General features: G+C 37.1%; 1 protein-coding gene across 4 annotated transcripts in view; it reads left to right on the forward strand.

The window, feature by feature from the left end:
- The window catches only part of LOC119791333 (F-actin-uncapping protein LRRC16A-like), a 78,100-nt gene extending 66,677 nt beyond the window's left edge, over positions 1–11,423 (forward strand). For 2 of the 4 annotated variants that reach the window (XM_038297378.1, XM_038297379.1), the window contains 11 exons: positions 17–157; positions 1,282–1,299; positions 2,049–2,115; positions 3,439–3,665; positions 3,838–3,950; positions 4,044–4,286; positions 4,362–4,572; positions 5,249–5,285; positions 7,040–7,291; positions 7,410–7,538; positions 8,336–11,423. In XM_038297378.1, the coding sequence (XP_038153306.1) occupies positions 17–157; positions 1,282–1,299; positions 2,049–2,115; positions 3,439–3,665; positions 3,838–3,950; positions 4,044–4,286; positions 4,362–4,572; positions 5,249–5,285; positions 7,040–7,291; positions 7,410–7,538; positions 8,336–8,505 (1,608 nt within the window). In that variant the 3' untranslated portion in view covers positions 8,506–11,423. The remainder of the gene's footprint in view (positions 1–16; positions 158–1,281; positions 1,300–2,048; positions 2,116–3,438; positions 3,666–3,837; positions 3,951–4,043; positions 4,287–4,361; positions 4,573–5,248; positions 5,286–7,039; positions 7,292–7,409; positions 7,539–8,335) is intronic. The other 2 variants (XM_038297380.1, XM_038297381.1) reach the window with 1 other exon arrangement.
- Positions 11,424–11,438: the final 15 nt, after the last annotated feature.

Raw genomic sequence — 11,438 nt, forward strand, 5'->3', positions numbered from 1 at the left:
TCACTTGTCTCACAAGGCGGACCATCTGGTACGACGGGGTCGCCGCTTGGTGCAGCAGGAGTCTGTGGATCTGGACGTGCCTGAGGAGAAGATTCCTAAACGAGCATCTGCTGAGATACTGGAAGCAGAAAGGCTTGAGGATTTGGAAACATGTATGGTAGGTTTTCTCTTTGGCTTTCCTTTCAGTAACACACTGGAGGGAATGTTGGCCTAGTGGTTAGAGCAGTGTGCTTGTTCTCTGGGAAGGTTGCAAGTATCCAGTTCGATCCCCCACAGCCTCCACTCTGGGTTCCTGAGCAAAAACCCTTAACACAACATTTCTCCCCGGGCGCCACACAGTGGCATTGCACTTGAAATCCAAGCCCCACCCCAACACTCCAGAATTCTGAAGGATTATTGGCTGTAGACTACTTTAACATCCAGATCTCAGGTCCTATAGAGAATTTTATTAAGTCCAGTACTTTTTTATCTTTTGACTTTGTACCTTTGGTTCTATTGGAAAAAAAAAATAGAAATATGCTAATCTCTCTCTGCCTGTTTATACCTTTGAAGACAGAAGCACATCTTAAGTTCTGGCTTTAAGGCTAAAAAATAGCAAATGGAATTAAAAAAGAAGAATGTTTTTTTACTAAGTGCCTGACTTTTAAAATGTCAGTATTGGTATTTCTCCATAATAGTGTTATTGAATTCCTAGTTTTCTTTATTTATTACTAACCTGATAAGGTATTTTACTAAGAATTTTTTTAATCATTTGCATGAGTTTTAAAAAAAATGTTTAAATACACAACTTCTTATAAAGCTTTTCATTTTTAATATACATTAATGAACTAATGGCTTAATGTTATTGATACATGGACATTTGCCCACAGAGTTTAACTTTATATAATTTTACCAAACAGACAAACTAATATATGAACACGAGGCAATAAACATAACTTTTTTTGCCCCCTTTTTTTATAGAATATTTATAAGATACTGATCTAGCTTTAATCTTGAGATATAAATTTTTATTTCATTTGCTTTGTTGGTATTTTAATCGCTTAGAAGAGAAGTCCCAGTGCAGTCTGCTGTAGCCTAAGCAGCACAGTTTCCTGTCATCCTCCATCTTTTATTCTCTTTATCACACAGAGGTATTTTCACACCTGCTCTCGATCGTCTTCCCCCCTCTTTCCTCTTCTCTTTCTGCATGAGGTTTTCCTTTTTCCTCCTTTAGTCTTGCAGTGTGTTATTTTCTCTTCAAACTTCTCCTCTGTTCCTCCTTTCTACCTTTGCTCCTTGGAGACTCTGTGCTGCACCAGCGTAAGTAACTCTGGACTGTCTCTCCTTACTTTTTCTTTCTCTCCACATTTTTGTCTCACTGTATTTATTTTTAACCTCCCTTTGATATGCTTGCTCACTTTTTCATCTGCTTAAAAATTGGGACAAATGCACTTTAATTTGTCAAAAAGATTATAATTTCTTAACATGTTCCTAAATAATTGATTTTATAGATGCTAACATTAGTTTTTTTTTGCAATAACACCCTGCTCCTCTTCATGATGTTCACTGCTTTTCATTATCAGGATGTGAAAAACTTCAAATCAAATATGACTGTATGATCTGGTGAACTTTAAAGTGCCTTGAGATGACATGTGTTGTCAATTGGCGCTATATAAATAAACTGAATTGAAATTTAATTGATTGTTTTTCAGAATCCAAATGAGAAACACAACGGATTACACTTAAAAATATTTTTATATGATTTAAACACTGTGATTTAGCAACACTTTATAAGCAACTCCACTTATATCTTTCTTTGAGTCACTAACAGATTTGGCAGTTACACTTTGGTATGGCAGTTCTCTAATCCTGACCGACCTAAAACAGAAAGTCCTTCTATTTTCACGCTGACTTGCCTCTGGACATATTAGCGAAAGACAACTTTTCTTGCCTATTTTTTTTGTTGCACATCCAAACGTTTCCAAATACATTTTAGGAATGTTTGAAATCATGATTTGTGTTTTTTTACCCAGATGAGAAACATGTCTAATAGTTTCTGGTCTTTTCAGATGACTCCCAAATCCAAAAGGAAAAGCATCCACAGCAGAATGCTGCGTCCTGTGTCTCGTGCCTTTGGTTAGTTGTTTCTGATCATTCCTAGTTTACCTTTAAAGAAATTATAGGATTTTTCTTTTATACCCTTAGAAAGGGTGCTGGTGTGAACTTTATGTACTCATCATGTTGTTGAATGCCTAGTTGAATATCTAGCATGGAAGTAGAAGTAAAGAGTTTTTTGCACAAAAGTTACAGTAAAGTCCTGCAACAATGGACTCTGGGCAAGTAAGCTTTCAAAAACTGGAAGCCTGGGGTGAAACATCTACAGGTACAAGCTTGCAGTTAGTGCAAAGAAAAATTTAAATAAAATAGCAATCGCAATACTGGTTAAAAATAATCACAGTTTAGATTTTTTTGGAAAATCCTAAAGCACTACGACCAACCACTGGTTTTATTTTTCAGAGGTTTGTCCTCTGCAGGGTATTGCTTAACAATTTGGTGAATTGTACATAAAAGTTGGAGATATTCTGTAGACTCTGTATCAGGCTGCCTTATTTATTAAAAACAAACCAAAAAAATATATTTGACGTGTGTTTGCGGTTATTACTGTTGTGTTGAAATACCAAAAAGGCCCAAACTTGTAATCCTATAGCTGTTAGTTTACTGTTAAATGAATTGATTAAGAGGTAATCCTTAAACTTTATCATCTATTAAATATGTGTAACATAATCAGTACAACCTGCAATAAAACAGCCCTATACCATATTGTACCTAGTTCTATGTTTAATAGCAGTTTTGAGACTTCTTACTACAAAAATGCATGTTGTAATTGTGGCCAGATAACTCTGTCTCTGCCTCATTTGACCAGAACGTTCTCTAGTTGCTATTCACCCTGCCCATGTGGGACAAGCTAAAAAAAGAGATTAATCCAAAACATAAAACTAAATTTGTTTTAGAATGGATAGAGCAGCCTAAATTGAACCATAACATTTCTGGACTTTGCTTAAAACTTGTAGGTTTATGATGGGAAACTAATAAAAAAGAACTTTATGAAAAAAAGGTTGGTTAGCTAGAAGTTTGATTGCTATAAAACACGTGTGCTTAAAGTGCAGCTTTCAGCAAAATATTACTGTAAGCAGATTATGTTTGTATTTGAGCTTGTATGTGTAAACTTCACCTCTCAGAAGATTAGCCTTAATAGAAGAGATTAAACAAATCAAGGAAGACCTAAGATAAATTAAGTTGATGTACTATGAGTTTGCATAAACGTCTGACCAGGTGTGTTTCTGTATTTACAAGTAGCTGCAGCGTGTTTTAGTTCCACATTTTTTTGTGTGACACTAAAGTTAACAGCATGATGGATACTTACATGTTTCATAAACATCTCAAACTACAAACATGCAGAGATGGAGTTTGATCTTGACAAAGCTCTGGAGGATGTTCCCCTCTACACGGAGGACGCCTCCACTTCATCCCAAACTCCTCCCACTCCATCTGCGGGGGCGCCCAAAGCGGAGCAGCGTCCATCCGGAGGCATCGCAGAGCTGCCGTCAGAGGAAGAGAAAAAGCTGCAACACTTCACCAAACTACGCCCTCGACGGAACAAAAAGATGCATTCTAGTAAAGTGGCTGTAAGTGAAGGAGTGCTCCACTTTAACCAGTTTAAATCAAGTCAAACCTGAAGTTAGAAATATTATGAAGTCTTTCTCAATAAATAAGGGACCTCGCAAGTGCTTAAAATAACATGTTTTTTATTGTGTTTCACTATCGATGGATATTTTTATTCTTTTTTTCTTCCTACAGCAAACTAATAACACTCCATCTCAAGATGGCAATGAGCAGAATGGCCTCATGGGCAGGGTCGATGAGGGAGTCGATGAATTTTTCTCTAAGAAAGTTACCAAGATGGATTCAAAGTGAGAAAGATCGTTGACATAAATGAAATAAAAGATATCCTAATAAATGTTTGCATTTTATCTTGTTCTTTTTTTTTACTGTCTTTTGTTAAGACGCTCCTTAAAGAGTGCAGAATCTCAAGACGGAGAGAAGAAGAAAAAAGGAGGATTTCTGAATCTCATCAAGAGATCCTCCAAATCTGATAAGTCTGATAAATCAGATAAGTCGGAGAAAAGCCAAGCAGCTCCCACATCCTGTGGTGCATCTTCAGCCTCTGCTGCAGCATCTGCCCTCCCAGAAGAGCCCTCTTCCCCAAAGGTGGCCATCAGGAGCCCACCGCCTGAACCAAAGTCCAGGTATAGGTAACTCCTCATCCCACCTGACCTGCATCTCAGTTTTAACACCTCCTAACGGCTCCTGTCCCAACGCAGAGACTCCTCCACCCGTTCACAGCCCACAGACTACAGCAGCAGCTCAGATCGCTCGGAGGAATTGAGGACTCCAGACTCTATAGATGAACCCTGGGAGGGTTCCGATGGAAGGGGAAGTCCTCAGGGTGGGAAGAGGTACACTGGGGTGCAGATGATTGGAAGTGGCCTCCTGGCAGAGATGAAGGCTAAACATGAGAGGAGAGCATACAAGGTGAGTGTTCAAACAGGTCAGGAATCCATCCATTCATGCACATATACACATTACCTTGGAAGTTGACATATCTAAACCGAGCAATAAACACAAGGACTAAAAGGTGTGAAAACAGTTTCACACAGAAATAATAAAATTTAATCATGACAATAATCTTCTATAGATGTTCTATCATTTTTTATCATATTTTATTTGCTCTAATGTGATGCACTGGCTGATGGCTTTGAATTCCTTTGTTTGTGTGAAAATGTCTATAAAGTTTCATCAGGAGTAAAAGAAAAAATGTGGTTCTATAAAACTGCTTCCAACTCCTGGGGGCAGCATCCTTCTTCCTTTGCTTAATTCATAGTTAATCTCAAAAAGTGGATCCCTGGATTTATTGAGCTGTAAGAGGTGGCAGCATATGTGTTTTTGTTGTTTATAAATTCTCAGGTGTAATGGTGGATCAGTGTTTTCGGAATGCAGGTCATAGAGAGAATAAGCTGAGCTTCTTTAGGAGTCAGAACTCTGCTATTTTTCCACGGTGATGCACCAAACACATATTTCAACTGAGGAATTTCCTCCTAGTGAAGTAGCAGTTTATTTCTTTTTTTTTTTTTTTTGTTAAAGTTTTGCATTAAGGATAAATACCTACATCTGTTTGGAGCTTGCACTGATCCCATGTTATGTCTTGCAGTCTTCCAGCCCCGACCGCCCAGACAGCAATGCAGCAGGTAAGTTACAGTATGCAGAAAAACAAAGGGTTGACAATCCTTCCACAGATTTATTACAACTGCTTTTGAAGCAACATTAGACTATATCCATAGCTTTTGAGCTATTTCAAACCACCTTAAGGTGTTTCATCCAGTTTTTAAAGGAATAGATCACTACTAAACACAACTTTTTATGATCTTTTAGTTTTTTATTTTTAGTTTCAGCACTTTCAGTTCAATTGTGCAGCTTTTTGAGATTTTTTTAAATACTAAGTACATTACAAATAAACTTGTCCTAATTAAAACAAAGTGAGGTGTAACTGTGGTGTAGAAGGAAAAGCATACAGTAGATGTTTTGAAACATTTTTTAAATTTCATATATTTGAAGTGTTTAAGTGTTTGTATTTAGATTTCTTTACTTAGATACCCCTTAAAACAACTTCAACAATTTGCCCTCATACAGTAAGTAAGCTGACTATTTACAGGGGTTTATCAATAGCTGTTGTTTGAAGGCATCAGAACATGATTAGAATAAACAGACAAGATGGCAGCAGTTACATTCCAGCAGTGTCAGCAACCCTAAAAATGGACCTACTATAAAGCTATAATGGAACCATTTAGATTAGAGCAGATCCTCATGTCAGAAAGACCCTGTCCACCCAGACCTTAGAAACTACAGTAAGACTTACAGGTATAGAGGACAATCTTTTATTTCCGGGTGGATCACCAAAATAAGTGGTCCTCCTAATTGTCAGTCATTCTGGTGATATGTTTACGTACGGCCGTCCTACATGCTCGTCCCCATTTTCACTTATCGGTGGTGAGTCTGACATAGTGGAAAAATTGCAAATCTTTTGGAAAGTAAGCTTGTATGAGTGATGCAAACAGCAACTTTTAAACAGAGCGTGCATGAGGAGAAATGGACTGGTGCATGCTCTCGCACGTGTTTAATAGGCGTTCCCTCTGGAGCGGGTACAGGATTATGCATGTACATTTTTTTTTTTTAAGTGGAGAGGGCGGGTCTTTTCAAAAATTCAGGAAAATTCTCCAATGTACCTTCACTGCAAAAACAATCCAGAAATAAGTAAAAAATGGCTTAAATTAAGTATATTTAGCCTTAATTTGAGCAGGTAAATAAGATGATTTGCCAATGGAATGAGTATTTTCACTCTTAAAATAAGACAGTTAGATAATATTTACTTGAAATAAGACGATAAAATAGTTTTTTCTTATTTTAAAAGGAAATTGTCTTGTTCCATTGGCAAAGTGTCTTACTTACCTCCTCAAATCAAGGAAAAACACACTTATTTTAAGAAAAAATAACTTATTGAGATTTATATTTTTTGCAGTGTTTAAGAAGGGTTTTTTACAGTAGATTCTCCTTTTAGGTTTCTCATACACGCAAGGACACCCCCACAAACACGCACCCCACACACATTCAACCACATGTTGTGTCACACTATCCTTGTGGGGACCTTCCATTTGTTTTCCACTCATTTCTATGGCCTAACCGGGATCCTCTGCCCAAACCCTAACCATTACCAACACATACCGAATCAATTCACAGCTTAGCTCTAAACCTTACCCCCACCCCAAAAACAGAAGTTCTCTTCATGGGGACCAGTCATTAGTCCACACAAGTACTTTTAAGTCCCAAAATGCATATTCCTGGGAAATTGTCCCCACCAGGTAACAAAGACATGGCCACACACACACACAGCATATTTTAAATTAAGGTCTTTTGCTGTTTTTTTCATCTTTTTTTGTGTTTGCAGCCAAGCCCCAATCCACAGCCACAGAGAGCAAGTCTATTAGTTGTTCTATGAACAAACCCAACACTGCTCCTTCAGAGAAGACCTCAGCTCGTGGTGAAACTAAGCCTGAACCAGTCGCTCGACTCAGAGCCTCCTCAACCTCCCCAGCAGGGCCAGCAAACCCTAAACCACCTGTGCCACAAGGAGCAAAGCCAGCTCTAGCTGCTCGTCCCACCATCCCCCAGAAACCAAGGACCAGCAGCAGGAGCATAGGTAGGCTGCTGTCAGGGTCCACAGGCTGCAGTCGTTATCTTTCTTGGTCCCTTTATGTCATTTTAAAAATATCCAAACTTAACAATGGGGCCTTTTATTGTGTTAATCTTTCACATAGATGAGAGTTCAGCTTCTCCCAGCAGCGGCCATGTATCTCCTAAAGTTCTCCCCTCCACCCTAAAGAGGGCGCTGTCAGAGAAAGACAAGGGGTCCAATCTGCAGAACACCAACAAAACCACTCAGGACGGTGAGTCACAAAATCGGCTCAAGCTTTTGAATCATCTAAACCCTCATGGTGTTATTCCTCTTAAAACACACACACACACACCATCTAAGTAGCTAAAAGTAAAGTCAGCCTCTTCTGAACAGCTTTAACCGGGATCATCTGATAAGTCTCTTAAAGGTCTTATATCACTGTTGTTCAGTTTGCAAGTACCAGATGTAACACGTGGATCCGGGTCATAGTGTTACCTACTAAAACAGTCAGATTTATGTTGATATGCATCATGAAATGGACCATTTTCTTTTCTTGCATCTTCTCTGATGTCTGTCTTAAAGAGCTGTTGTTTTTTTTTTCTTTTTTTTTCTTCTTCAAGCATCAATGCTACACTGTAAACCTTCTGACTTTCTATTAGTGCAAAAATAGAAAATGATAGAAAATATTTAGAATTTATGATAATAGTGTCAGACTGACATTTTTAAACTCTGAAACCTTATTATTCACAATAATGATGTTTTCTTTTTTAATAATGATGGAGCTCCAAACTGTCCCTGCTTCAGAAACGACGCTCAAGAGAAAAAGAAAAGTTAACCTTGGTTCACTGTGTTTTCGGGATTTGTTGAGTAAAACTTGTTATTGGTGCACATAAATATAGTTATTATAGTATAAATATAGTTTCTCTTTTCCCTTTTTATTTTCGCTGGTCATATTGGTTTAGGTTGGTGGGCTAATTTTATTCTGAAATGAATTTTCTGCTTCATTTGGTATTATTAATCTTTTATTTTCCACTTGTTCCAGTAAAGGTGTTTTTCTCTCGGTTTCAGGGAAGTCAGCATCAGATGCTCAGAGATCCAGCCCTCATTGCACTGATTCTGAAGATCCAGGTTCCTTCAAAAACAAAGACAGATGTCCAAACTCAGAAAAGAGCAAGTCAACCAGCAAGAAGTCCTCCGACACGGGGGAAGAGGCAGACAAGGACTTTATATTAATATGAGCCACTCACTAAGTCTCAGGCTCCCTTAGATACTGTAGAGCTAACTCTAAGGGGGAAAAAACAAAAACTCATGTGATTCATTTTTAGTCCGAAACAAACCCACAGCTCCTGTTTGACAATAGATTCTACATCAGATTTGGTAGACATGAGTTCTGCTCTTGCAGAATAACAAAGCTTGCAATGCATGACAGATTTTACCTCTCTAGATGCAGCTTGCCTACAAATCAAAACCAAAACTGTGCTTAAACTCATGAGAGCTTCCTGGATTCAATCTGATGCCTGCCAGACTTACTCATCCTCACTTTTCTTACTAACTCTTCAGGGTCTGAGTAGATGAACCATTATGGTCTGGTCTAACTCCTTCAAACCATCAATAATAAATTATCCAACCTAGTCAAGGTTTGGAATCTCTAAAAATAAAGCTTTGCAGTTCCAATTAACAAACATATTTTTGTTACTGCCTGCTGCCGTAGCTTGACGCCCAGGGACCAAACACAATAATCGCCATACCAAGATCACTGTACTTGAAGCCAAATCATATTAGCAAAACAAGGACTCTTTCTGATATATTTTTGATGGATTTTATAAAACTCTGTTTTCAATATGTGCCAGCTGATAACTAGCTGGTTTCGTTATGCAATTTAATTTATTTCTTTTATTTACAGGAACAAGCAGGTTTCAGCTGAGAGACACAAATCAGAGATTTTTTTTGGTTTTGGTTATAAGTGGAACTACTGCAGAGTTAATGTGCACTAAGTAATCCAGACTTACTCTCTGCGTGGAAGCTGGAGGGGCCATATGATGTGTTATTGCTTTGAGAGGACTGTGATACACTTTGACTTTATTAAAAATCAGTATGGCTTCAGCACTGTTCGATAACTGCTCTTTTATATCAAACACTGTGGAAAATATTTTTCCTTTTTATTTATCTTGAAGGGGAGCTTTGAGAATAAATTTCAAGTGCAATAGAGTGAAGTGGTGCCCATCTGAAGCATGTTATTAGGGTAATACTTAAAAAAAAAAAGCATTAAGTGATGTCTGAACATGTCCAGTGACAGCAAGGAACCTACTGTAAAACTGAACTGTTATATAAAAAGGAATTGCAGTAGAAGAAAAAGGTTTGAATTCTTTGTGTGAAAGCAAAACACTGAAGGAACTCCAGTCTTCATTCTGCCTCATTTTACTTCTTTAATTAGACGTTTGGAGAAATGTCTAAAAAAAAAATAACGCACAGCATAAGGCGGCAATCATTCTGCTTGTTTAAAAAGAAGAAACAATAATGCACTGTGGAGTGAAAGCGAACTGTGGGTGGGTGTATATTAACTGTCTAATGCCAACATGGCTCATTGTTCTGTTCTTGTTTTTGTTTTGTTTTTTTCCAAGAACTTCCTGTTTCACATCACTGTAGTGCTAGACTTGTTCTGAAAACTAATTTCTATTAAAAAAGATGATATAAATGACTGAAAGAGTCAGTCAAAACGGAAAACAGTTTACTACTTCATATTTGATTGTTATCTGATATATTTCCATGCGATAAAAAACTGGGTTGTATGTTTTGATTCTGTTCTACATTGTCTATGTAGATCTTTCTCAGCTTTCTGTGACTAAAGTTAAACACTATAAAAGAAAAGAGTGCATCATTGTTGTGAGTAAAAACACATCGAGGAATTATAAGGGCGTATTTCCTGATCACAGCTGTATTGTCATTTCACAGGTCAACAATGTGAACACGGTTGGTTTGTAATCGTGATTCAGATTTTCATTCATTAACAAGAAATGGTATCATAGAAAAGAGTTGAGTAGACATGCTTTATTCTTAATTCCAATATCTAAAAAAAACATGCTTACTTTCAGAAAACATTTGGCTTGATTCATTCCCTGATACTTTGCTTTATCTTTGTTTTGCTGAATAAAAAAAAAACTTATTTATTGTTTCACTCTCTAGATTAATGACGGAACAAGGAGAAAAAACTGTGATTTTTGTCTCATTATCTTGGTTAAGTTTGAATAATTAAATCTAAACTTGATTTATAAAGTAGAAGAAGGTATTAACATTTATTTGGTACGTTTTGCTTTGATTAATCCGTTCTTGACAAGTTTAAAATGTTAAATTTGAACAGGTGAGATTAAAGCTATTCTTAGATTTTAAATGAGAAGTTAATATGGGTTCTGTTTATAAATATACTACAAATATTAGGGAGATCTTGATGGATTTTTTTGTTTTCCTTACTATTTCTGTGGAAAACCCAACAAAAACTGCACATGAAACATTGGATTTTTACATGCAGCTTTGACTGGTGCACCTTCCTTACAATGTGGAGTCTCTCGATGTCCTACGGTGTTCGAGTGGGAGCTTCTCACTCATCATGGTTTACAGATAACACTTTTTTTGCTGTATATAGTCAATCTGTCCTGGATGTATCTAAGTGCATAATCATCCTTTTTATGTCTCTGAGAGGATAAAGAAGCAAAAAATGACAGGATGCTTCTACATTGCATGATGTTTAGATGAAATACATTCACATGTGGCTGTTTTCAGTTGCACATCTTACTTTTTTTTTCCCTGTTGCAACTGAGCTTTTGTTAATGTGATGGAGACGGAAAATATGGTTTTAATTAATCTGCAACATGAGCATCTTGTTCTTTCTGTTGCTGTTCAGTGTAAAAACATGCCAGTACTAGACATGTGCGTCTGTGTCTGACTGCATGATGTGGCTGTTAGCTCTTCTGTATATATGTCATTTCTTACTTTTAGGCCTGTGTGTTTTATATATGTGTAACATAAGCACATGTAACATATTCACACACCTTTGTAAAAACATGAAACCCTCTGTTGTTTTGTTACTAAGTCGCCACTATGCTATTATAAGGGTCTGTTTGTAACTTATTTGAAATAAAATAAATCAAATGATGGCTGATGTTCTTTGTTGATT

This window comes from Cyprinodon tularosa, unplaced genomic scaffold (assembly GCF_016077235.1).
Source record: "Cyprinodon tularosa strain WSP-4 unplaced genomic scaffold, ASM1607723v1 ctg387, whole genome shotgun sequence".
Lineage (NCBI taxonomy): Eukaryota > Metazoa > Chordata > Actinopteri > Cyprinodontiformes > Cyprinodontidae > Cyprinodon > Cyprinodon tularosa.